The following is a 27,633-nucleotide window of genomic DNA, read 5'->3' as shown; positions in this document are numbered from 1 at the left end:
CATAAGAGACTGATGGAAACTGGAAAGCAGATGCCCACTCCAAAGGAGGCAGGTGTTTCAGCATCTAAATCCAGCCTATAGGCTAAGTCAAATACATCTGCAGGCCAAATGAGACCTATAGGCCAACAGTTCACAACTTTGGGTTCAGATGATCTTTCTTTCTTTCTAATATGAAATTCTCTATGTTCTCTTCTTTAGATGTCTCTTTTGTAAACTAACAGGATTTTATACTTTACCTATTTTTCAATAAGCTTGGCTAGGAGGGAACATCAGACAAAATAACATGGTAGAGCAAACACAGAATATGAAGTCAGAAGACAAATTCAAGGCCCTCCTTCACCCTTCAGAGCGGTATGACTTTGGGCAAGTGGCTTAACTTCCTGGGACCTGAAGTTTTCATCATCTGTAAGAGAGGGATCATTCCAGCCCTTCTAACATGAATGGTGATGAATGGTGATGGTGATATTTGAGTAAAATGGAAGCACTTTGTAAACTCTAAAGCACTAAACAGCTTTCAGGAGTGATTATTGTATTGTCTAACTTCCCAAAGATCAATTCAGGAGAAAAAACAGATTTTGAGAGTAGCCAAGTATAACTTATTGTGATAAATGAGACATACTTCTCAGAACTTCTAGTAGAGGCCAACAATTGTTCTGATGTTAAATCTATCAAAATTACTAAATTAAGTGGAATGTGGTTTCAAACCTTCAGGTAATAAGTTAGCACACACAAACTTACTGATTTTGGCTCACTCCAGCTCTTGGAAAATCCACTCCAATAACCAGGTAAAATCCACTCAATTCAGGGTCTCAGATACCTGATGGCAATCCTGTAATTCAGGTCTTAGAATGATACGCAAGGATCTGTTGAGAATGACTGAATCCACACTGTGTAATCAGAGCTCTGAACAATTTCCAAAGAAATGGGCAGATAAAGGATACCATATGATATCGGTCTCTAGTTCCTCCCCACTCTGAAACTCAATCATGAGAAGAGTTTCAGTTCCACCCAAATCCCCATCTGTAGGGTTTGGATTTGTTATTCCCAACTGTTCCAGGAGACCTCACCACTAATCACAGATAATCCTTAGACTTCTCTGGTTAACTCTGGGAATAGCCAAGCAATACTATAGTCTACTCCCCATGGCACCTCACTTAAAGTGGATCCTCCCACTTGCCTAAACCATAACACTTCATAATATCAATTAAGTAATCCCCTGACAACAGCTTAGACCAGGGGTTGGCAAACTTTCTGCAAAAGATCAGACATTAAAAACTGAAGACTTTATGGGTCACAGGGTCTCTGTTGAAACTATATTGCTTTGGTAGTGCAAAAGCAGCCGTGGACTATACCTAAATGAATGAATCAATGTGGCTATGCTGCAATGAAACTACAGTTACCAAAATGGCAGAAGGCCATGGTTGGCCAACCACTGGCTTAGAATATTCTCTTCATTCTGTGAGTTATATTCAATATCAGATAATATCAAACTTTTTTTTTTATTTGATAGAGAGAGAGTATGAGTGGGGCAGGGAGGAGCAGAGGGAGAGGGAGAAGACTCCCTGCGAGCAGGGAGCCAGACACAGGGCCCGATCCCAGGACCCTGGGATTATAACCTGAGCCAAAGGCAGATGCTGGTGCCCTGATAATATCAAACTTTTGAAGGAAAACTTTTTATGAAAAAGGATGCCAAGTAAAACTAACAAAACACTGCAAGATGCTCTACAAAATGGATTTCACTTTCTTCTCAAAGCAACCATAGGAGGTGGTTATTTTGCTCCCCATTTTATAAGCGAGGAAATGGAGATGTAGCAAGCTTAATCAATTGGTTCAAAGTTACACAGCTAGTAGGTGATAGAGCCAGGATTTCATCCTAGGTTTCTCAGACCCTACCTTGCCCTTCCACCAAAGCACTCAGCTGCCCATGGGGTATACTCAGGAATTTCTGAATGCCTCCAAAAATTCCTGAGCTAATCTGAGATATGGATACTCATTCAACTTTCATTAATGAAGGTGAGTATTTTAAAAATTTTAGGTGAAATGAGCCATGCTTTAATAAAACAGGAATTCTAAGGCTGAATTCCATTCACTATCCTTTTATTTCCAATTAGGCCTATAAAATTTTATTTATAAACACTTTTGTGGAAAAAGCCAATGAAGTAATAACAGGACCACTTCTAATTTTTCTAGATAAGACAAATCATTTTTCTGGTATTTTCACTGGGCCTTCTCACTCTCTTCCTATAAATAGTGTCACTAGAAACATGTTTTGCCTTTTTTTTGCACTTAAGTTTGAAATACAAATCATTTTGCAAATCTAACAAAGTCAGTATTATGGACCACCCAGAAGACAACCATTAAAAGGAAAGAAACCCTTTATTAAAAAATCCAAATATTTAGCAGGAAGAAAGCATGAACATGATACTCTTTCTATTGAGGATATTTAAATATATTTAAATATATATAAAGTGTAATATTTTCACTTATATATTAAATAGATTTTTAATATATATTTAAATAGATTTTTTAAATCTCTTTTCTTAATATTGAAAATGTTTTCAGTAGATTTTAGTTCATCATTTGTAAAATCCAACCTACTGGCTTTGATTTCTAAGGAAATAATGTACCCTAACTTCCTTGAAAATCAGACCCAGTTATTGTTGAAAGTTTTGTAACACAACTGAACATCACCATTTTAGGTGCTAAGAAAAATTAGTTTCAAATGTTTTTAAGATAACCACATTTTTCTAACTATAAATTACCATAAGTGGTAAATGTAAAATTAATAAAGTAATTTGAAAGAGTTTCTTTGTCTTCTAATCAGTAATATGCCTTAAGCTACTGAAACATAGAAAGTAAAACATGTTGAAACAAACCATTAAAACATGTTTAGACTTTCAAGAAATTGGAAAGTACCCATTTTCCACAGATCCGCTTAATCACTACACTAATAAAAACAAATCCAAAAAGTCTTCAGCAAAGCAAGATTTGTGCTTTGATAACCAACTAGATGAAGCTTAACATAAATACCACTGGTAGTTGTGTTTCAGTTATGCTTCCCTTGAAGGGACAGGGAAGATGCAACTGATAACATAAAATCAAAACCCTGGGAAACATAGTCGAACTTTTAAACTAGAGAATGCTGATGCTTAATGCTGTGTCATGGTGAAAATATTACACTTTATTCATCCTCTGTAATCCTTTGTGCATTTTGCAGATCTGCATATTATTTAAAGAGGAGATGCATAGAGACCTGGAGTGTAAGCAGGCAGAAGGCTCTGGATCCAACCTACAAAATAGCCAAAATTTTATTTTCAGAGAACAATGGTAATTCCAGCTCCATCCCTACAGGCCTCATACCAGGCTTTGATCCCTTTGAAATAGTGTCCTTTTACCTTCTTTCTATCTTCGGTGCCTAACACTGAGTTTGGCAATAATAATAGCAAAAACAATAACTAACTTTGATTCTATCCTTTCCATATGCCAGGTTCTATGCCAATAAGTCTTTATAGAAAATGCTTATTTCAGCCTCAAACAACCTGATATTGCTAGCAAATTTTAAATTAATGAAAAAATATATTAACCTATATATTTGTAGTTGTACTTTAAATGAAATGAGTTCACTCTTGCAAGGAACCCCTCAGCAAGCCAATTTATAAACCTGAGAGATGATTTACATTGCAAATAATCACTTCCCTCCTTACCTCCTCATTTGAACAGAAGCGTAATGGGGAAGGAAAATATTTTTTTAATTATTAACTAAAATCCATTCTATCAAAAACGGTTAATTTGTGGGGCATCTGGGTGACTCTGTCGGTTGAGTGACCGACTCCTGATTTCAGCTCAAGTCATGATCTCAGGGTCGTGAGATTGAGCCCGGCGTTGGGCTCCATGCTCAGCCCAGAGTCTGCTTGGGATTCTTTCTGTCCTTCTCCCTCTGCCCCTTATTCCATATGCTCTCTCTCAATAAAATCTTTTTTTTTAAGAAATTGCTAATTTGTAAACCAATTTTTTATATTTCCTCCTTAAAATTAAGCAGCCACTTCACTAAAAGAAAGATCACACCTTAAAGTTTAGACAAATAAAACAATTATTAGAGAAATATTGATATTTAAAAGGCTTGGATCAACAAATTGTTGAGGCTCTTCTTTTGTTAAGAGAAGCCAGTTGACGCCTGGGTGGCTCAGTTGGTTAAGCGACTGCCTTCGGCTCAGGTCATGATCCTGGAGTCCCTGGATCGAGTCCCGCATCGGGCTCCCTGCTCGGCAGGGAGTCTGCTTCTCCCTCTAACCCTCCCCCCTCTCATGTGCTCGCTCTCTCTCATTCTCTCTGTCTCAAATAAAAAAAAAAAAAAAAAAAATCTTTAAAAAAAAAAGAGAAGCCAGTTGATCTGTAGCTAAGGATGGAAGCAAGATCATGCAAGGCTCCCATCCTGGCTTGTACTAGTATCCAGTCATCTGGATCATAGCTACTCTCTCAACAGCTCAGGCTACCTCGTGTTTATATCACAAAAGGAAGCAAAACAGTGGTGAGGCCCACTTAATATATGAAGGGGTATATGAAAGTTTATACATGTAAGAGTCCTATAACATTATTACCCAGAAAGGTCAGTAGTTTCCAAATTTTAAATATCTATAAACTATAGACTATATACAACTATAAACTGTATCTATATTTGTAGACCTGTAAAATTTTAGAAACAAAATTTGGACTAAACTGCAGGAGAATTCCAAGAGTTGGCCAAGTACCCCAAAGAAACAAAAAGAATGAAATAAAAAAATAGGAAACGTTTAATTTCTTAGAAAGCACGGGGGAGAGTTTTTTTATTATTATTGTGGTAAGAACAGTTAACATAAGATCTACCTTCTTAACAAATTTTTAAGTGCATAATACAGTATGGTTAACTATAGGCATAGTGTTATACAACAGATCTCTAGAACTGACTTATTTTGTATAACTGAAACTTTATACCCATTGAATAGCAACTCCCCATTGTTCCTTCCCCCTAGCCCCTGATAACCACCATTCTACTCTCTGCTCCTACAAATTTAACTATTTTAGGTACCTTATATAAATGGAATCATGCAGTATTTGTCCTTTGTGACTATTATTTCATTTAGCATAATGTCTTCTAGAATCATCCATATTGTCACATACAGCACAATTTCCTTTTTTTTTAAAGCCTGAACAATATTTCATTATATGCATATACCACATTTTCTTCATTCATTCATCCCTTGAATTTAGGTTGTTTTCATGGGGGAGGTTTAAAGACAGTTAAAAGTATAGCTTTCCCTATTGTCCGTCAGCAAATTCCTAACTCTTCTCTGGCATTATGCACTTAAATTTGCAAGTGTTTGGGCATCAGTGGAAGTGGAAATAATGTGAAAATAGGAAGCCGAAAAGATAGTAGAAATATATAGGGCCCCTTACTGTTGTCTTTTTACTTTGTCAGTTTTAGACTTCTATATATGCAATGGACTGAAAGTTTGTGCCCCCCCCCCCCAATGCCTATGTTGAAGACCTAGCTCCACCGTAACTATATTTGGAGATGGAGCTGTTAAGGAAGTAATTAAGATTAAAAGAGATCATAAGTGTGGGGCCCCAATCCCAGATGATCTGTCCTTATAAGAAAAGACACCAGAAAGTTCACTTGCTCACTCTCTCCACATGAACACACCAAATACCTTGTGAGCACACATGAGGAAGAAGAAGAGGAAGGCAGCCATCCATAACCCAAAGACACCAACCCTGCCAGCACCTTAACCTTAGATTTCCAGCCTCTAGAACAGTAAGAAAATAAATTTCTGTTGTTTAAGTCACCTAGTCTATGTTATTTTGTTATGGCAGCCCAAACTAACTAATACAATAATGTGCAAATTCTACTGATCAAAGCACACCACTTTTAATAAAAATTCAGATAAAAATTGTTTCATTAATTTGGTAAGCCAAATAGAATAACATGCATTTTTACTCTCCCATAGTTAAATACAAACTGCCCATATAAATGAAGCCATTGTTCTTTAAGACAAAATAATATAATTAAATTTAAAATTTATGACAATATTACAAAGCCTCTTATTTAAGTTAAAATGATCAAAATCTACAGATAAGATTATAAATGCAAAATGCTAGGTAAACTCAAAAGTCTACCAGGAAATGCTATCCAGAATCCCATTACTTCAAGGCTGTGACTTTGAAAAGATGTTGGCCTTTCCCCATTTGTAGACTGAGGCCACTGGATTGGAATATCTCTTCTCAGCTTCTTTCCTATAGTATGGTACTAATTTTCATCATGCCCCTCATCTGAGGTCTTTCCACATTGATTTATTTTACTGATTATTATAGATAAATTCATTTTGGAAAGTGTAATCTCCTTTCTGGAATAGACAGACATTTCAGGCCCTTAACGAACTTCCTCTCTACTTTTAGCCATCATGTTCTCATCAAAAACTCCATTTAAGGAGTGCCTGGGTGGCTCAGTCATTTAAGCATCAGACTCTTGATTCTGGCTCAGGACCCTGAGATGGAGCCCCAAGTCGGGCTCCGCACTCAGCACGGAGTCTGCTTGTCCCTCTCCCTCCCCGTCTACCCCTCCTCTCTCTCTTTCTCATTCTCTCAAAAGTAAATAAATAATTAAAAAAAAAAAAAAAAAGAAACTCTATCTGAGAACAGGAAGGAAAATAAAAGGCATTTCCAACAACTAGTCTTCAGAGTTGCCCTAAATGGTTAACAAGGAGTAAATGTTATGTGTCAATATGATTTCTTTGCAAAATACCTATACAGCTGAGGGAAAAGATGAATAAAAAAGGGATGGCTTATCACTGCTTGTTCTTGAGAACTTTCTCATTAAGAATGTAATCTGAGCAGATAAAGCGGACATAACCTCTATGATTTAGTGTTGCCAAACTTCGTTTAGTCAGAATCATTTCTTTACATCTGTTTTCATATAATTTCCCAGAGGATCTTTGTCATACATTAGTGCTTAGAAAGGTAGGTGTAATTCCCCAATCCCCACCCACAGGAGCTAAGTGGGTGATTTAATGTACATTGGAAGATCATTTGACCTAACCTCACATTGTACAGGAAGAACTACTGCTGGTTTGATTGATTGTAGGTGGATGGCAATGTGGTGTATTTTAAGGCTACTGAATGTAACTTCAATGCTTAAGAAAAGTTTTTGTTCTTTTAGCACTAAAAAAAAAAAAAAAAAGGTTTTTAATTTACTTGAACTGTGCATACAACATCCCTCCTCCAGATCTCCTGATGGCTAGCTCCTTCACAGCTCAGCTCAAACGTAACCTCTGAGAGCCTTCTCTGACCATTCCAACCAAAGTACTGAACTACCACCTCTGGCGGAGTCACTTGTTTCTGTATTACCCTATTTAATTTCCCTCATTGAACTTATTACCACCTACTTTATAGGATTTTGTGAGGATTAACATTTTAAATTCATGTTAAACAGGGCCTGACACATAATAAAAACTCTGTAGCACTAGCTATTATCAGTTATTATCTTGTTTATTTATTTTCTTATTGTCCCCCCACTGTCATTTTCACTGCTGTATTTCCAGTGTCAAGGACACTGCCAAGTACATAGAAGGTGCTCAATAAATTATTTACTAAATGACTTAATTACATTTTTCAATCACTCATGATTAAGGCACAGCTAAGTGAACTCACACATTCATTCTCTCATGTTAAATATTTATGTACAAAAGAATGTGATAGGATACCAGATGGAATAATGAGTCTGTGCCTTTATGAAGGAACCAAGGCATATCAACAGATAATTATGTTACAATTTGGTATGGAAACAAAAGAAAGGTATACATCAACTGCCTTTTGCTTATTGGAACCCCCTAGAAATTTATTTCACCTGAGCTCAGATGAAATCCACAAATCCCACTGTGCGCTGAACATGTCCACTCAGATATCTTAGAGGTACATCAAAACTAAGCTCATACTACCCACCTGGCCTCCTCTTTCCTTTTATTTCCCATCTCTGTGGATGTTCATATACCTACTATGTCACTCAAGACAGAAATTTGGGGATTATTCTATTTTCTTCCACTTTCTGCATTCCACGACATCTAATCAGGCACTAAGTATTTCTAATGCTTCCAGGGTTTTCAGATTTGATCCCAACCAATCCTTCTATATTGTCATTTTCTTGTACTTTTCCCTGTACAGCCTCATACAGTCCATATTTAAAGACTGGGTGTTATATCTAAGTGATGAATCACTAAATTCCACTCCTGGAACTAATATTACACTATATGTTACTTACTAGAATTTAAATAAAAACTTGAAATGTTTTTAAAAAATACAATAAAATAAAGACTTGTGTGTTATATACCAGTATTTTTCACCACCTGGATTTCAACACAAGAAGGAAGGAAGGAAGGAAGGAAGGAAGGAAGGAAGGAAGGAAGGAAGGAAGGAAGGAAGGAAGGAAGGAAGGAAGGGTACAGAAAAGGAGCCACTCTCTGAGGATGGCAGGAAGAGTCTCACAGACAAGGTAATATCTGAGCTTGTCTTAAATGATCAATGGGAATTTTCAGGGGTAAGAAACGAGGATATTTCAGGCCTCAGAAGATCATGAGGAAGGCAACTGGAAATTTAAAGAGAATTTAAAGTCCCACAAGTGAATTTGGACTTACTTCTAGAAGCAACAGAGAATCAGAAAATGTGTATAAGCAGAGAAGTGGCATCACAAGATTTTTGGGGGGTTGAGACAACTCTGCTGTGGACAGATAGCAGTAGGAAGAAACTAGTGGCAGAGAGAGGTGGTGAGCATCAGAAATGAAGTACCAGCAGTATGAATGGAGAGAAGGAGACAGATTTAAAGATAAGATCAATATAGTTAAGTAATGTTTAAAAAAAACTGGGTACCTCAATGTTAACTTGATAATACTTGTTTAAATATTCTTTGCTATGTTTTTAAATTAAAACACTGCATTAAAACTGAAAAGACAGGGGCACCCGGCTGGCTCAGTCAGTTGAGCATCCAACTCTCAGTTTCAGCTCTGGTTGTGATCTCAGGGTCATGCCCTCAGGGTCATGGGATCAAGCCCTGCATTGGGCTCCATGCTCAGCATGGAGTGCACTTGTCCTTCTCTCTCTGCTCTTCCCCCTGCTCATACTCTCTCTCAAATAAATAAAATCATAAATAAATACATAAATAAATAAATAAAACTGAAAAGACACAAACAACCTCATATCAATAGAACTAAATACCCAGGGGAACAATTTTTGTTATAGTGCTTGGGCTTTTTCCAGGCAAAATTATGTACAGTCCCAGAGGGCCCCAAAGCCGGATGTCCTCTAAGCACATAGCAGATACTAGGATCAGAGGCCAGAAAAAAAAGTCTAAACAACAACTAAAACAACCAAACACTTGAAGAACTATTCAAATAATATTAGTGGGAAATATTAAAAACTGGGGCTACAGACCAATTGACATGGAGGTATATAAAAATAATCATACAAAATAAAGAATGTCAAAAATAATTAACTTCAAAATTCCGAAAAGACTGTAATTTCTTGCTGGGAATTAGGGAAATCAGGAAAGCTTTTATAGTAAGTAACACTGGAGTTAAACCTTAAAGTGTGTAGTAATTTCATTTGCAGAGTTGAGGGGATGTCCTCTTCAGAAAAATGGAACAAAAATAGAGGTGGAAAAAAACTGGGAGCATTGAAGGAATGATCAGGAATTTTCAGTCTGATTGGCTCATTGGGTACATGAACAGGAGTAATGGAAGTTAAGATTGAAAATGTAGTATAGGGCCAGGTCATGATGGATCTTGAATGTCACACAAAGGAGTCTGAACTTGAGGGATCCACTGCAAGTGTGTTGAAAAAGGTAGCATACTCAGCACCATGCTTCAGGAAGAGTCACTTATCAGGGGGTAGGTAAAATGGAGTGAATGGATAGGACCAAAGGGTATTGGCTATAGGAACAGATAAGGGAGAAAATGTTGAGTCTTAATAAGATTGGGATTGGAAAAAACTCAGACTAGTCCCATTGGGGAACACATGTGGGAGCTAATTAGCAGTGAGATTGCAATAAAGTCAGAAGTCTAATTGTGGGTTGATAATTGTGGCAAGATCAATCATACCAACTTTTCTGCTGAGTGTTATTTCTCTATGGCCCCCAGAACTGCAGCTGCTGTCCTGTAATCATAAAGATAACTAGTTAGACTGAAGCTAACCTAGTAGGAACAACAGGTGGGGGGAGAATGGAAAGATCCCAGGTTTTTGATGATGTTATGAGTCACTGATTTAACTAACCATGGGACTTTTGACTATGTGCAAAAGTGTTATAATAAATTTTCCTTATTGTAAAAAAAAAAACAGGTTTATGACTTTTTTTTTTTTAGCTCAGTAATGTGAGAACAGGAGTAAAGAAATCATATGGTGGAGTCTATTCAGAATTATAGATTTGCAGAGCGAGTAAAGTAAGACATGGGAACCAGAACCTGAAGGCCATGAAACTAGCAAGCCCTGAGTTTAAATGGTGGACCAAAATGTCCATATGGACAGGAAGGCAGGTGAGGCCAATGTGGCATGTAAGGGCAATAGATGAGGCAAGCAGCTGTTACAATGAGAATAAAGCCAAGATTCAATAGGAGAGAAGACTGAGAAGAGGTAGACCCATAACCAAAATCATCTGAGAAGACCATTTCAAATGAGAAGTGTGGCAGTGCCTAGAAGGAGCAAGAGTATCACAGAGATAAAGTTGCTTAAGATCGAGGGGCCAGAGATCTGTAAGCCAGGGGCAGGAACAGCAAATAAGGGTTTAAGTTCCTGAGATGCTAGAAGAGAGGAAGTCTACGAAAACAGGCTCTCAATGGGGCGAAAAGCAAGCACAAGGTGTGAGTTGAATATAAGATAGAAAAAGTGTGGTATACAACAATAGAGGACAGTTCAAAACACAAGTTCTTGAGAGACAATGAGCAAACAATAGTCTAGTTGTGATGGGAAGCAGGAAATTTGCTGACCCCTGCTCCTCAATCTGAGAGCCAGAGAAAGTGGAAGAAGTGACCACTAGGGACAGATTTGGCTCAGGAACTTATAACTTAGAATGAGGCCAAGACTGAGTTTTGGCAAGAGTATAGGGAAACGTTGAAGGGAAAGACTAAAGAACATGAGGTTTGCTTAACTAATAGAATCCTAGAATGTAGAAGAAGGGCATGGTTGAGGAGAAGGCAGGTATGGCAAGGGCTGAAATATATAGATAGAAAGCAGAAGTATCACAGGGTGGGCATGTGCATCTCTGGTGACCATTTTTAAAAAAAGAAATGTGGGTGGTAGCTAATTGAGTAGTTGGCTAGAAAGATATAAAAGGGTTGATAGGGGAAAACAGGGCTGGGAGAATAAACTAAGGGGAATTTTGGTAGTTTAACAACCTGGCAGAATAAATTGTAAATAAGTTTGGGACCAGACAGATGTAGAGGTGAATCCAGACTCTGCCATTTACTAGCCACGTGACCTTAAGCTTTTGTTTACTCACCATTAAAAGGGAAATAAAAATGCCAACATTGCAGGGGGGTTAGTAAAATTTCAAGATAACCTACGCAAAACACCCAGCATCGTGACAGACATTTAGTGGACACTCAATAAGGTGAAGCATCTCTATTATCACAGCTGGCTTCCAAGCTTCTAGGTCAGACAGTGCAAACAGCTTTCAAAGGTACAGCTCAGATGAGGGTGAGTGGGGGGCGGGGATTAGAATTTCCCCCAAAGTGTTTCTCCTGAAGTACACAATATTATTAGAGAATAAAGCCATTGGCTTACCAATGAAAATTCTGAATTAAACTCTCAAGAATTCAGCAACACTGAGCCTACAAAGACATGAAGAGAAATTTCACCCACATGATTGTGGAGACAAACTTTGTGCTCTGTATTTTGTTTATTCAGTGAGTCAGCCTATTATCAGTACTTGCAAATTAACTCTAATTATCAGATAAAAGCAATGTGGTTATTCTGTCTGATAATCAATGATTACAAAAAGCCTAAGCAATAAGTAATAATTACCATATCATTCTATAAAAGATCGTTTGTTTTTTTTTTTCCTGACTGAAAATAGCACACACTCAAGAGAAAATTATAAGCCAGTCCCATAATTTATCTCGCTTTTCAAAATTCATACTAGGTCAGTGCAAATGATTCCCAAATTTAAATCTCCAGTCTGGGCCTTTCCAATGAGGTCCAAGTGACCTCTCTGACATCACCCCTTCAATATCTAATGGGCAGCGCAAACTTAACAGGAAAAACAGAATTCTTCGTGTGCTTCCAAACCAGTCCCTCTCCAGGTCTTCCATCCTCAGTAAATGGAACCACCATCCACCCAGTTATTCAAGCCCAAATCAAAGGAATCATCCTTGATTTGTGCTTTTTCTTATTCTCCTATAAGCATCCATTAAAAGCCTCATGGACTCTCCCCTAAAATATGTCTCAAAGCCATGACATCTCTCTCCTTCTCAGTCGCCACTAATCTTGTCTGAGTCACCATCATCTCTTACCTGGATTACTGGATTACTAACTCCCTAATCCTCCTCCATACTCTTCCAATCATCCATTCTCCACCGAATAGCCAGAGGAACCATGAGAAACACAAATCAGATGGTGTCCTTCTGCTGCTTAAACCCTCACAATGCTCTTACAATGAAATCCAAACTTTTCCCTACAAGGTTCACCTGACCTCACACCAGCCCACCTCTGTGACCTCAACTCCTGTCATTCTCTCCAGCACACAGTGTACTCTGGCCACATTGGCCTTCTTTCTGTTCTTTGAACATATGAAGCTCATCCTATCTTTCCAGAGGCTAGTCCCTCTGCCTGAAATATCCTAACACCAGACCTTTTTATGGCTGGCTCTTTCTTTTCACCAGGGAGAAAATGCTATCTCCTTAATGAAGCTATCCCAATCTTAATTAGTTCCTTAATTAGTATCTCCTAGTCTTTATTGCATTATCCTGTTTTGTTTTTTCATATTTGTCACCAAGATGGCATTTGGTAGGCACTCAATAAATGCAGTATTAATGAAAAAGCCATTCACAAGTTTTCTTCAATTGGAGTACAGTAAACACATCAGGCAGGCTTAAAATACCCTCCTTCAGAGAGTCAAGTCTCAAGGTCACCTGGAATTTACCTCCAAAAGTTGTTCAAAAATCTCCTGGACTGACTCCTACCAGCTCCAAAGCTGATGAAGAGGAATGGAGAGAAATGGTCCCAGAGCAAAATGCATGTGTTGTCTTCTGTGGCTCCAGAGTTCACACCTATATGCAGTGTTCTGGCCAGGAGCCTCTCAGAGCAGCTGGGACTTGCCTGATAAAGGCCCAGACTGTGTTTCTTCAAGAACCTGAGCAGATGTCCCACCAAAGGCAGGCAGAGTCACCATCAGCAGGGTGTTTCCAAGAAGACTTGAGGGCAAGGGATACTTACCCGGAGATGGAGTGAGTATTTCTGAGTCTCCAAGTCTGGACAGCCATATTGTAGATACAGACATGAACCCGTATCGGTTGGATTCTTCCTGTCAATCACCACGACCCTTCTGGCAACCAAGCAGAGGCTTTCAAAGTGTGTGGAAAACTCAAAGGGACGTTGGGGGATGTCATAGTTCTAGGCAACACTATAAACTCACCCACAGGGCTTTTCACATCATAGAAGAACCAAACCTTAATAAAAAAAATCTTCTTTTACTGATATACATCAAACAGTTTATGTCAAAAATCATAAAAAGTTTCATTTTGTTTTAAAAAATAAAACCTAGGAGAAAACATAGCAGGTTTTACAATCCAAATCCTCCATATTAGACAAATGAGAAAAATGGGACCCAGAAAGTTTCAATGACTTGCTCAGGAACCCCCAGAGATTCAGAATGCTTTTGAATACATAACACCTCATCTTTTGCACACTTTTAAAGATGAAGAAAAGTGAACTGATGGTGAAAGATAATTTTTTTACTTTGCCCTTACTCAGGAGTTAGCAAAATTAACCTTACAAGGATGTTTTCTATGAGGTTGTCAGACTCGAAACTGAATTCAACAAGGTCACAATCTCTTTGGGAGGAGAAAAACCTCCTTTTCTCATCTAACATCTTGTTGCACTTTGTTTTTACTTTCCTCTTGCTATATGTAATTTTTTGAAGTAGAATGTCTTCACACTAAATTTATCTTGGAAAGATTTTCCAAGAAATTGGAGTTCCAAATTTTCCAGATACTGCAAAACAAACCCCATATTTGCCTTTCTTTGACAAAACTTGGCACCCTGCCTCAAAAACTTACATTGCTCAGCATGTGCCCTCATGGCGTAATTCCCAAATCCTTTATAATCTTACAAAAGCATTTTCTTTCTTTCTGAAGAAATGTTCACTTTCAGATAAAATGCTTCCATAATCTGAACCAGCTATTTCGCTTTGTCAGTTAGAAAGGAAATTCAGGGCTAACTCATGGAAGAGGCTACCACACCTATTAATAGGTGCATTTAAAATAGTCCCTGGTAACTGAAATGAAAACATTTATTTAATACATTTCTAATTACTTCTCTTTTTTTATGTATGATAACTTGACAGTCATTTCAATGGAATACAACTAATAGAGACAACTTCTGATTGGATCCTTAAACTTTGTCCTAAACTTTAAACTTTGTCATAAATGCAAAAATGCCAGATCAGATTATTTACTGATTAAACAAAATGCCCATTTGGGAAAAGAAGTCAAATGTATAACAAAGAAAGTAAAATTATCCAAAATTCAGCCACCACCCAGAAAGAGAATTATCACTAATATTTTGGTAACCACCGTGTCATATGTATTTCTATGCATGTACTCATACATAGGATTTTGTGCAAATTATATATAAATTGGTTTGTAGACAAGTCCTTGCTTCTTTTGATGGAGGTATCTATCTCCTTCCCCTGTACCTCCTGAGCCAATAGAATAGCCTAGTATATGTCCTTCCATAACTCCCTCCAGGTTCATACAATCCTATGCCAATAGCTATAATTTATTAAGTGCTTATAATTTTTTCTAGCATCTTTGTTACTTCGTGTTTCCTCCACCCATTTTTTTTTTCCTAAAAGTCTCAGCTTACTCTTTTGTTTGTTGGTTGAAGTATAGTTGACACACATTTACATTAGTTTCAAGTGTACAACATAGTGATTCAACAAGTCTACGTTTAAGCCTAAATCTAAGTTTGCTAGCTCACCACAAGCGTAGCTACCATCTGTCACCATACAACATTATTACAATACCATTGACTATATTCCCTATGCTCCACTCTTTATTTTTTAAAGACATGCTACTTTTTTTATATAAACACTTTATTTATTTATTTGAGAGAGAGAGAGAATGAGCTGGGGGGAGGGGCAGAGGGAGAGGGAGAAGCAGACTCCCAGCTGAGTAGGGAGCCCCAATGCAGGGTTCCATCCCAGGACCCTGAGATCATGACTTAAGCTGAAGGCAGATGCTTAACTGACTGAGCCACCCAGGTGCCCCAAGACATGCTACTTTCAAGGGCTTCTTTCACCACCTATTTTGCTTTCTGTCTCATTCATCTAGAACCCGAAAGCCCTGCTTCCTCATATAAGGAGTCATCCACATTTGTTGTTGCAGAAGGTTCTCAGGGTGCTCTGTTTCTCCCTGTTTCCTTTTGATTTGTAGCATAAGGCCTCATACAAAGGGCAAAACAATAATATAAATAACAAAAATGGATGACATTGGCAAATAAATAAAGGTCACAATATGACTAAACAAATAGGGACTTCTTGGTTATTTTTACAATGATATAAAAATGCTGGCCATTGGGATTAACCATGCTAAAATTTTGATTAGGTCACATATTTAATAACCATAATCCCAGCATTTTTGCAGTGTGCAACATTTTACAACATTAACATAACACAAACAACATAAAAGCATAGCATTCCATTTTCTGATGGTTTAAAAAGATTGAGCATTTTTATTCTTTAGCTAAAGGAACTAAAAGAGGAAATTATTAAACACAAAGATACAAATAAGCTTCATGGGGAATACTGCATTAATGTTAAACTAAATATAAATGGAGACATAGTTCACTCATTAAACTTATATTTATTTACCATATCCCATATCCCAGATACTGTGGGATGTTGTAGGAGAACAAGAGTGAAAGATAGAGCTCTTGTCTTCAATAAGTTTATGGTTCAGTGCAGCACTGTCCAACAGAAAGATAATACAATCACATGTATAATTTTTAAAAAAGTAAACAGGGGAAATGAATTTTAATAATATACTTTATTTAACCCACTATACCCAAAATATCATTTCAACATGTAAACCACATTTAAAAATTACTAATGGGATCTTTTACATACTTTTTTCATACTAAGTCTTCAAAATCCAGTATGTGTTTCATACATATGGCACATCTCCAACTGGACAGCCATACTTCAAGGGTTTGATAGCCACATATGGCTGGTGGCTACTGTATTGGAAGTACAGATCTAGTGCATCTGTCAGGATGGGCTAGTTATGATGTGTACAAACAACCCCAACATCTCAACTATTTAAAAGCACTAAAAATATATTTTTATTCAAACTACACGTCTTTTGCTGGTCAACAGGGGGCTCTGGTTTTGGAAGTCATTCGGAGACTCAGATTTCATCCCATCACACAATCACAGTTAAGAGGAAGGAAAAGTAGAGTTGAACACTGGCTATTAAATGCAGTGACATGCATTACTTCTATGCCAAAGCGAGTCACGTAGCCAAAGGCGGTACGAAGTATGATCCTATCACCTGCCCAGAAAGCTGAGAACTGGAATATTTGATGTCCAACACCAGTGATTACCACATCTATTAAGTGAACATCATGAGTCAAACTATGTGAAAAGGAAACAGGGAGATAAAGTAGATAGCTAGAGCTAAGCTACAACAGGGGGTGGAAGGTGATGAGAGCAACAAGAGACAGATAAAATGCTGAGGGAATTCAGGGGAGAGCAAAGTTACTTCTGGCACCAATGGAGAAGCAACTATAAATAGTTACTACTTGCCTGGAACTATCTGACACATCTGGAAGACAGTTCCACCTAATTAACTCAGAGGCTAGCCTTGAGAAACCAGATATCTCATCTGTATTATAGAGTACAAATTCCATTGCACACATCCTGTAAAAATGCAGAGTACAATATATATACTAAATGCACACACACACTTTGAGGGTAATTCTGTGTAAATTGTCTTTTTAAACCACTCACTCTGAGATAATAAAACAACCATCTCTGAACCAGTCATCAGATCACCCAGACCATTCTAATATCTCGGAAAGGGGTAAGGAAGGAAGTAGCCTGCAGTTACTAACATTGCACTGTTCTGGAAACCACCAGAACAAGAAATGCAATGAAAAAACATAGTAACAAAAAGACAATTTCAATTTCCTAAGCAAAATCTTGTGACATTATTGAGAGACTGGTTGGTTGAGAGACCTCTTTTGCTCTTCTAGGCTCCCATGGCCATTTGGAAAGGAGCTAGTTATATCTGGGAATATTTTATATATTACAGAATTGTGAGGTTATTGGATTTTAAAGTATCAAGGAATGTAGAACTTGTGGATGCCACCTTCCCAAGAATACCTCATGGAAGACCTGTCCTCATATGTCTGCATAGGTGGGTGGTTCAGTATTATAAACCTCAGAAAAAAACAAGTACACCTTGTAGAATATCTACTGATCTGCCATATGTGCATAAGACATATCCCATTCTATCGATCAGTAAAGGGAACAAAACACCTACAGAATTTCTCATGAAATACAACCTTATTCCCTAAACTACATCCTCACTGAGAAACCAACTGGCAGACAATTCTCTATTAAACCAGGAAATGGCAGTGTTACCAATGTATAATTCAGGAAAAAAACACCAATTTGCAGAATATTCACTAATCTACAGTGTTACAAAAAAAGTCTCATTCTGTCAATCATTGAAGGTAAAAGCATATTAGACATTCATAGTAAGAATATCTAATATGAATATTAGAATATCTAATAAGAATATCTAATATGAATATGAATAACATAGAATTTTTCATACAAGACCTTATTCCCAAATTCTCTTCACACAAAAAGCAAATATTAGAAATTATTTACCAAATCCTGAAAGCTTTATATAAATATCAATATTATTATTCTTTAAAATTCAGTATAGGGGCACCTGGGTGGCTCAGTCAGTTAAGCGTCTGCCTTCGGCTCAGGTCATGATCCCAGGTCCTGGGATTGAGCCCCACATCAGGCTCCTTGCTCAGTGGGGAGTCTGCTTCTCCCCTGCCTGTCATTCCCCCTGCTTGTGCTTGCTCTCTCTCTCTCACTCGCTCGCTCTCTGTGTCAAATAAATAAAAAACTTTTTAAAAAATTTAAAAAAATAAATAAAATGCAGTATAAACTAGAATTGTTAATGTACTTAACATAATTGTCAATAAGCTCATAAGAATCTACAGGATATCAACATGAAAGAGCTATAACACCTCTGATAACCTCCTGCAACTCAAACATAGTCACACATGAAACTATTAAGAACATCAGAATTATAGGACCAAAGCCCATTACTCTTCCAGTCTTCCATTGACTTTGATAGTGCATTAAGGGACACTGATCAGTTGATACTTCATAGGCCACAGAGGGTATAAGGTATAGTTTTGGGCTCTAGTTATGCAGAGAGAAAAGGTACATACCCATGAAAAGATAAGTTAAAAGGAGAGAAATCACTTTAACTTAAGGTGGTCAAAAGACTTCTAGGAAGCAAAAGTGAGCTGACTCAAAGGATTTCAACAGCCAAAAAGAAGACAAAGAGCATTCTGGGAATAAATAAAAATTCGAAAATGCAACATTGTGGAGAAACAACTGGATATCCATATGCAAAAGAATGACATTGGACCCCTAACTCACACCATACACAAAATTTAGTGGGGTGCCTAGGTGGCTCAGTTGGTTAAGCGTCCGACTCTTAATTTCAGCTCAGGTCATGATCTCAGGGTTGTGAGATCAAGCCCCATGTCAGGCTCTATGCTGAGTGTGAAGCCTGCTTAGGATTCTCTCTTTCCCTCTCCCTCTGCCCCTCCCCACTCACTCTCTCTCTGTCACTCCCTCCCTCTCAAAAAAAAAAATTTCAAAATGAGTAAAAGACATAACTGCAAGAGATAAAACTATAAAATTCTTAGAAGAAAATTGAGGGGTAAATCTTCATGACCCCAGATTAGACAATGGCTTTTTAATTATGACAATAGAGGCACATGTAAAAAAAGAAAAAATAGACATATTGGATTTCATTAAAAATTAAAAACCTTTGTGTTTCATCATTAAGAAACTAAAATGACAACCCATAGAAGGAGAGAAAATATTGAAGCTCATATAACTGATTAGGGACTTTTATCTAGAATACATAAATAACTTTTATAACCCAATAATATAAACACAAATCCATTTTGAAGATGGGCAAAGGTTATGAATAGATATTTCTCCAAAGAAGATATACAAATGATCAATAAGCCCATGGAAAGATGCTTCACATCATTAGTCACCAGGGAAATTCAAATCAAAACGGCCATGTGATACCACTTCACACCCATTAGCATGGATATAATCAAAAAAACAGATAATAACAAGGCGAGATAATAATAATGGCAAGAGTGTGGAGGAATTAGAATCCTCAGGAACTGCTGATGAGAATGCAAAGTGGTGTAGCTGCTGTGGAAAACAGTCTAGTACTTCCTCAAAAGGTTAACCACAGAGTTACCATATGACCCAGGATTTACACTCGTAGGTATATACCCAAGAAAAATAAAAACATGTATTCACACAAAAACTTGAACATGAATATTCATAGCAGCACATTCATAATACCCAAAAAGTAGAAACAAACTATATGTTCATCAACTGATGACTGGAAAAAAAAATATGGTATATTCATACAATAAAATATTATTTGGCAATAAAAAGGAATGAAGTATTGACACATGCTACAACATGGATGAACTCTGAAAACATCATGCTAAGTGAAAGAAGCCAGTCTTTCTGGCCACAGACCAGACCACAGATGGTATGGTTCCATTTACTCAAAATGACCAGAATAGGCAAATCTATAGAGACTGATAGTAGATTAGTAGTTTATAGAAGGGTGGGTGGAGAGGAGAAAGGGAACGGCTGCTAATGAGCATGGGGTTTTTTTGGGAGGAGGTAATGAGAATATTCTAAAATTGTGCTGATGGTTGTACAACTTTATAAATATACTATAAAACACTGAGCTATATACTTTAAATAGGTAAATTGCATGGTTATGTGAATTACATGTGAATAAAACCACTTTTTTAAAAAAAATGCAAGGTATGTTTGTAGGGAACCATAAATAGACCATTCAGACCAGATACGATAATTGATAGTAGAGGAATGGAAATGAAAACTAGAAAGCTAAGTTGCTGCTATGATATGCTGAAAGCCCTTCAATGCAAAGAATAGGAGTCTGAACTGTATCCTACCTTCCCAACTGATTACCTTAGGATAATAGATATAAAGAGTCCAAAACCTAGTAAGTACCCCCAAATGACAGCTGTTTCTCATTATTATCATTATTAGGAGGTCTCTGATAATTTTATGCTATGTATTCACCTTGCTCGAACCTCTACATTAGCCTCTTGGGGCCTCCATAGTCTGAATTTTACATGACCGCTTGGGCTTAGCTCTCCCAAGGCCAGAGGTCCATCCAACTTAATCCAATTTCCTTGTGAAAATTAAAGAAGATAACAGAAAACAGCTTGATTTTTGGACCTCTAAAAAGCAGAAAATAATTTCAGAGCCTTGAAATTCTAGAGCACAATGTAATGAACAAAAGTAATATCCACATAGGTAAATTAGACTTGTAAGTTATCTTGATGTAATAGAATGCCACTGGAATAAGTGAAAGACAATTAAGCTCAATAATGGCTACATTCACTAGAAGTTACTTAGCCAGACACACATCACCAGTAGGAACTGTTAGAGAATATTAGTGTGTGGAAGAGAGTGAGCCTTACAAGAACAAGGGAGAAACTGAAAGTCACCCAAGACGACTATAGTTTTTCTAGCTCTGATGGATCAGGCCTTTGAGCTACATGAGGAAGCATATAATTTTTTTCCACGCTTCTCTCTATTGAACAAAATAATTGAAAGTACACATGCATTACAAAGTTCAGCATTTAAAGAGCACTGACATTGTATTAATATTAAAAATAAGCCAAGAGAGAAGACATAACTTTTCATTTAGGATCATGAGGGAGAGGTAACTTTTCTGACCAACTTTTTAATTGTCAAGTAGATAATGAATATGTATGCAAATCATCAGAGAGTCACTAAAGAAATCCCCCAAATAAATTAACAAAGGAAATGGAAAAAAGAGCAGACTATTTCAGTTCTAACTATTCAGTTTAGAATTTATTCCAGTTGTCATTTTGTATCTAATGATACCCAAGTTACTTTTTTTTTTTTGGATGTGTTCACTTACTTTACTAACACTACATTTACCATGTTATCACCATGGAATGTAAATTCAGGTTAGACAAGAAAATTTCACAAGTGTAATAAAGCATTCTAGAGTATACCAAAGTTTGTGTATAATGTCTGACCAAAACTCCTTGCTGATAAATCATTAATCACTTCAACTATAGGTAATTTGTTAACATTAATGATTCTTACAGAGAAAATAAACAAACTTCATACATTTAAAAAGCGTTTTTCATTTACCTTTGCATTAGTACTTAAAATACACATTTCTATTTCAAGATGCCATTTAAAAATTATTCTAATACAACAGCAGCATAAATATAACTCTGCAATTACAGAAAAACCTAACTGGGATTTGGTTTAAATACACATATTTTCAGTTGTGGGGAAGCTTATATTATATTCCATGCACTGTTCTTGAAAGGGTTAAGAGCCAACCAGCCCTAAAAACTGAAGTACTCAATCAGTCTGCAAAACAGGCAGAAAAAAGTTAAATTAAACAGGATTTCTACATAACATCAAAAGCAACTGGGAGTACTTCAGGACTGGCATATTGTCCTCTTTATAACTAATTGTATCAGAAGAGTTTAAGAAGGAGCATATTTTACCACTATCAAGTACATTTAAAAGTGACATCTTTCTTTTGTGCTAATTTGACTCCCCTGAATGACCTAACTAGTTAACTAGTCAGTAGTAATTTGGTTCCCAGGCAAATCAAACCTGCAAGAAAGGAAGCCAATATTTAAATTACCATGTTGTTGTCTGACCCATTCAGATGATTTATTTTCAGCATAAACATATAAACTCAATATGAGATGCCTAACTAAAGCAAGCACCACCAATGAAACCAAGACAGCTTTTCTTCTTCTAAGGTTTAGGTCTTGCCCAGAATTCCTTATACATGGAATAGCCCATACCAAGGGTCATTGCTCCCACAACAAAACCTTGGGCTGCCACACACATGTGGATCAGGTGAGCAGACATATGCAACGATTGCTGCAAACCCCATGCTTCTTTAGCTTTCTGGATATGTTTAGATCCCTGATCTTCATCATAGGAAGAAAGAGAAACATCTGTGCTGGTTGACACAGTGACTGAAGAATCCTCCTTCCTAGAATGATACCACCCAAGTTACTTCGAAGCTTAGGACAGTTATCAACAAGTGAACAGAAAGTGAACAAAACCTCTAACATAAAGGGAGATTCTCCCACATAGTAGTAAAGCAGCTTTTGCCAAGGCTGCAAGGACAGTCCTCCCTGGGATTCCACAATGTCAGAACCTGCTCGACTTTCTGCCCTTCTCGTTTCCAAGCTGGAGAAGCAACCTCCTCTTCCAAGTTTGGTTCTGCCCCAAACTGACACTAGCCTGGTATAAGAAATTAGTTGGCATTAGTCAGCACACAATGACATGTGGTTCAGAAGAACTCTGAATTGAAGAAAAAAACTAACCAGAGATTTGAAAACCACTGGGGATAACCCACCTGTGATTAATCAAGTGGTTAAACACAGACAAACCATATGTATATTACTTCTCTTTAAATGCCCCGAACTGCATGTGGTGACCTGAGCTTCAGCAGTCTGCTCATGGGGCCACTGGGTGGTTTTTCCACTGACATCCTACCTGTCATTTGTGTTTATGTATCTTTAAAAGGAGGAGGACAAGAATGAAGATAAAGGCATTATCTGCAAGCTATTCTGAGAACATGGAGTCTTTTACAATTTCTTTTTCTCTCATTTAAAAAGAAAAACTTAACTATATACTAAGCCATATAAATTCCAAGGACAGTTTAATCACTTCTATTATTCAAATACAAGTTATTCATGTTTCCAATTATAATAGAATGGCTACTTTTAACAAATACAGTCTTCCTCCAAGTCCATCTATTTATTTTTTCAAAATACAATATATTTCTTCCTACTTTCCAACCTTTACCTGAATTGAAAAGGCAGGAAGTACCCCAGCCTTTGAGCCAAGAGAAAGCACTATTATCACTTTTCCTTGTAGATCAGAAAAAAACCCCTGAGGTCTGAAGTTTCATTTCTAAACCACCTCTCATATAGAGACTATTATCTGGTTGGAGGGAAAAAACTGCCCTAGCCTTAGGACCTAAGCTTATTTTGTCTCTGAGCCAAACAAGACTACAGTTCCTAACAGAATGTCATAATAAGCAAACTTCTAAGAGCTATAGTCAGTAATTTGCTAAAATTACTCCAAAAGACAGTATAGGAAGCATAAAACTTCTGCTAAGTATAATATTTCTCTTTCTATGACTTAAGGAAAAGGGACTTAGAAATAAACTACTAGGTGGATTTAAAAATAAGAAAACTACAAATCTATTCAAGATGAAAATAAGCAACTGGCTAGAGTAAATGATGGCCTTAATATGTTCAAAATTAATAGAAAGGGAAAAAAAAGTAATAGGAAATTCTAAGAATGGAAAATCTAGAGGCAAGCGTATGTCTCCCAAGTGGAAAATCTAACATTAGACATTAAAACCTAGGCATTCTCTCTCTGGATGATCTCCTTACAAATTATCCACAGGAATCCAAATATCAGAGAAAAAAACCCCGGCACATGAAAGTCAATACCTGAATATATACTCTGGGAAAAGGAACAGCAAGAACACTCTTGCTGAATGGAATACAGCAGCGATTTACAGCTAACACATTTAGGACTATTATAAACTATTATTGATTAGGATTAATAAAGATAGCCAAATGCTGAGTTCCAAAATAAAATTTGGAAACACTCCAGAATAATTCTAAAATTGTGCATCCTATAGAGGAGCATGAATATATAATTGAATACTGTTTGCCAAGAAACTGACAAAGATTCTAACATTCCTGAATTACTTTTATGAAGGATGACTTCTAGAGAAACCATAATAATGCTATACATCTGAAATACATTTTTTTTAAAACACAGAAAAGGAGGGCATGTTTGCAAACCATATGCCTGATGGAATTAATTTTCAAGGTCCTAAAGGCAATTTATACATATTTTGTCAAAAAAAAAGTTGGCCATAGGCATGTTTACTTGGGAAAGGAAAAAAAAAAAAAGATGTGGCTGGGCCAGCCATACTAAGTAGTCGGTAAAGTAGATTCTTTACTGAACTCTTTTCCCTCAACTATTTTCAGACCTACGAGGCCCCTGGGTTTCATCTTTTCCCTAGTCCCCCATCAAAATGTATTTGCAATATGGATCTAATATCACCACTTTGTTCCTTAGGCCCTGTGTTGCTATTCTCAAAGGTCTCTGCTTTCTTTCCCATTATTAAATAAAAGGCTTTGTCCTGGTTGAAGTAATTTCAGCATTCAGAGAGCAACTGGGGAAGTTATAAGGTTATTTTACCTTTGAAATCTTACTATTAAACAACTGCCCATTCTATTTTCCTATAAAGCCAGTCTTGCTATGGGAAAGATAACCCACACACTGAAACTCCTTCTTAAACTATTTCAACTCCATATAAAAGTAGCAGGTTCTCTTTTTACATCAATGTTCCTCCATCTTTTTAATCTGGTCGACCCTATTCAGTGACTGAAGAACCCATTCCACAATTTCTATTATCTCCTACCAAGAAGGTGTACAAGAATATAAAAGCATCCCTGTTGTTAATTCAAAAGAAGTTACTGATCTGAGGAGCCCAGAGAAGGTGACCCTGGGAGAGGTGATAAACCATACTGCACACATTGAAGAAATAGTAATCACTATGGCATAAGCTTTCAATTGTTTCAGAAATCCTACTTCTCCCTTTTTCATTTTTAATCAGGGCGGTGGAGCTGCCACAAATGTTTAGTAGTTGGAAGGCAATGGTCAAAAACTCAAATGCTTATCCGGGCTCAGCAGCTCACAGAAATACAAGCTGTGGGCTGAGCGAGTGAGACACAGGGAGTGAGATACAAAGAGGTAGCAAATTCCCCTACAAGTTACATCTGTAACTCAGCTACATTGTGGCCATACAATGTTGCCAAATCATTTTTTTTAAGAAACCAGAAATACAGATTTTCTTGTAAAATTTGTTAGCAACTACCAATAATTCAAATTTTAAAAAACACTGACTGAGACAACTCTGGGTGACACAAACTAAAGCCATCAGCTGTCAGGGTGTGTCTCATTTGTCACCCATTTGGTGCCTCTTTTACATAGTTATGATCACCTGGTTCAATTCCCTGATGATTTTACAGAAGAGATTTTACCTATGGAACCCAGAGAAATTGAGTAATATGATGGTTAATTTTATGTGTCAACTTGGAGGATGTTTTGGGATGAGATTAACATTTAAATCCGTGCATTTGGGGTAAAGCAGGTTGCCCTCCATAACGTGGGTGGGACTTACGCAATCATTTGAGGGCCTGAAAAGAACAGAGTGGTCTCCCTGAGCCGGAAGACTCCAGATCTCTGAAAGGTTCTCTAGAAGATTGCTTTGGGACTTTATCTGTACTATCAGCTCTCCTGGGTCCCAAGCCCACTGGTCCATACTACAGATTTTGAACTCACCAGCCTCCATAATCACATAAACCAATTCTTTATAATAAATATATGTATATATGTGTGTGTGTGTATATATATATATATATACATACACATCCTACTGGTTCTGTTTCTTGAAAGAACCCTGACTAACATGAATGATTTGGCCAAAGTCACATAGCTACTTTGGGGGCAGGTCGGAGGAAGAATTGTTCTAACTCTGCCTAGAATATGTTCCAGTATATGTACTAGACCAGTAATCCTGGTGGAGTGAGAGAAGACATTACAGATATGCCTATGTGTATGTATATAAACAATAAAAACCTGAGACAGTATTTCTCAAAGTGTAATTGCAGCACTACAGAATCATGTAGATGCTTGCTTATATGCAGATTCCTAGGCCTAGCTCCAGATCTATTGAATCCAGGTCTCTAGGATTTGGTCCAGGAATCTGCATCTTAAAAGTTCCCTAAGATTATTCCAATTCCTACTAAAATTTGAAAACACTGAAGTAATTAAGAGGCAATGCAGATTAGTGGTTAAGGGCATGGATTCTGAAGGTAAATTCCCTGCGTTTGAAGCCCAACCCCACCACTTACTAGCTATGTGAGTGACCTTGGGCCAGTGATAGAGATGATGTGAGGATTGAACAACAAAAGGTTATAAACACTTACACGTAATTAGCATTTAATTAATGGCAGGAATTACTACTAAACTCTCTCATCACAGGTGTTTTGGCACAATTTCAGTATCATGCTAATCAATATTTATAGTGATGATCACAGTGGCACTTTAAGATCTTGAATTACTTTCTGAAGCAAAAATCAGTGTGGTTAGATGCTCAGTGCTTCATTTTATGCAAATTCTTTGTAACTTGGTGATTTGTGTGTAATATTTACAATAACACTCTGGAGATTAAAGTATTTTATTAGCATGAATACCACATTTGGCTATAACACATAACAGAGAGTCTGCTGTATATGTGCACCATGTAGTGTGAAGACAGAAATATTCTTAGGTAGTACGGTCTTTCTGCAATCCACTGATCTCTCCTCTATTTCTGTAAGGGTTGATGCTTATTTTATTTATGTTTTAGCTCTCCAGCCCCTAGGTCAGACAGCCTCCATTATACTTATTCAAAATAAATTATTTCTTGAATTAAATTTTAACACTAATATAATGGCTTTGATCCAACCTTCTTCCACTAACAAATTGTCATGATACTATCTAAAGAAAAATATACACACAGTAGTTTAAAAAGTAAGCTAGAAATAATATGGACTCATGGAATATTTAAATGATCCCCATGCCTCTCCCCCAAAAAAGTCCAATTCACTTGTATTTTAATCTTTTACCCCACCAAACTCTTAACCAGAGAGCAGTTATCAGCTAATAAACTGAACTTACCCAAATACAGGAGCTAGCACACAAGTAAAGGGAAGCCATATGAGAGAAAATTGAGAGAGGCCAGAAATATGGAAGTCTTTTTGATCATTGAGAACTGGATATAAAAACTTGGGTCTCTTTGTGTTTGAATTTGAGAAGGTCAAAAATCATCTTTTAACAGAGTGGATCTGCTTTAGGACAACTTAAAACATGGGAAATATTGGGCACCTGGGTAGCTCAGTTGGTTAAGCAACTGCCTTCGGCTC

The 27,633-nt window shown here is 37.1% G+C and overlaps 2 protein-coding genes across 2 annotated transcripts in view; both read right to left on the bottom strand.

Moving 5' to 3' along the window:
• PLCL1 (phospholipase C like 1 (inactive)) overlaps nt 1-27,633 on the bottom strand; it is a 343,570-nt gene that overhangs the window by 166,305 nt on the left and 149,632 nt on the right.
• Nucleotides 22,379-26,033, bottom strand: LOC110592126 (HIG1 domain family member 1A, mitochondrial-like; the record flags this gene model as incomplete). Its single annotated transcript, XM_044913373.1, has 2 exons — nt 22,379-22,605; nt 26,009-26,033. Coding segments are annotated over 2 exons (252 nt in total), but the record flags the coding sequence as incomplete, so codon positions are not given.

The sequence above is a fragment of the Neomonachus schauinslandi genome, chromosome 3 (genome assembly GCF_002201575.2).
Source record: "Neomonachus schauinslandi chromosome 3, ASM220157v2, whole genome shotgun sequence".
NCBI lineage: Eukaryota > Metazoa > Chordata > Mammalia > Carnivora > Phocidae > Neomonachus > Neomonachus schauinslandi.
This window is presented reverse-complemented; position numbering and strand designations above follow the sequence as displayed.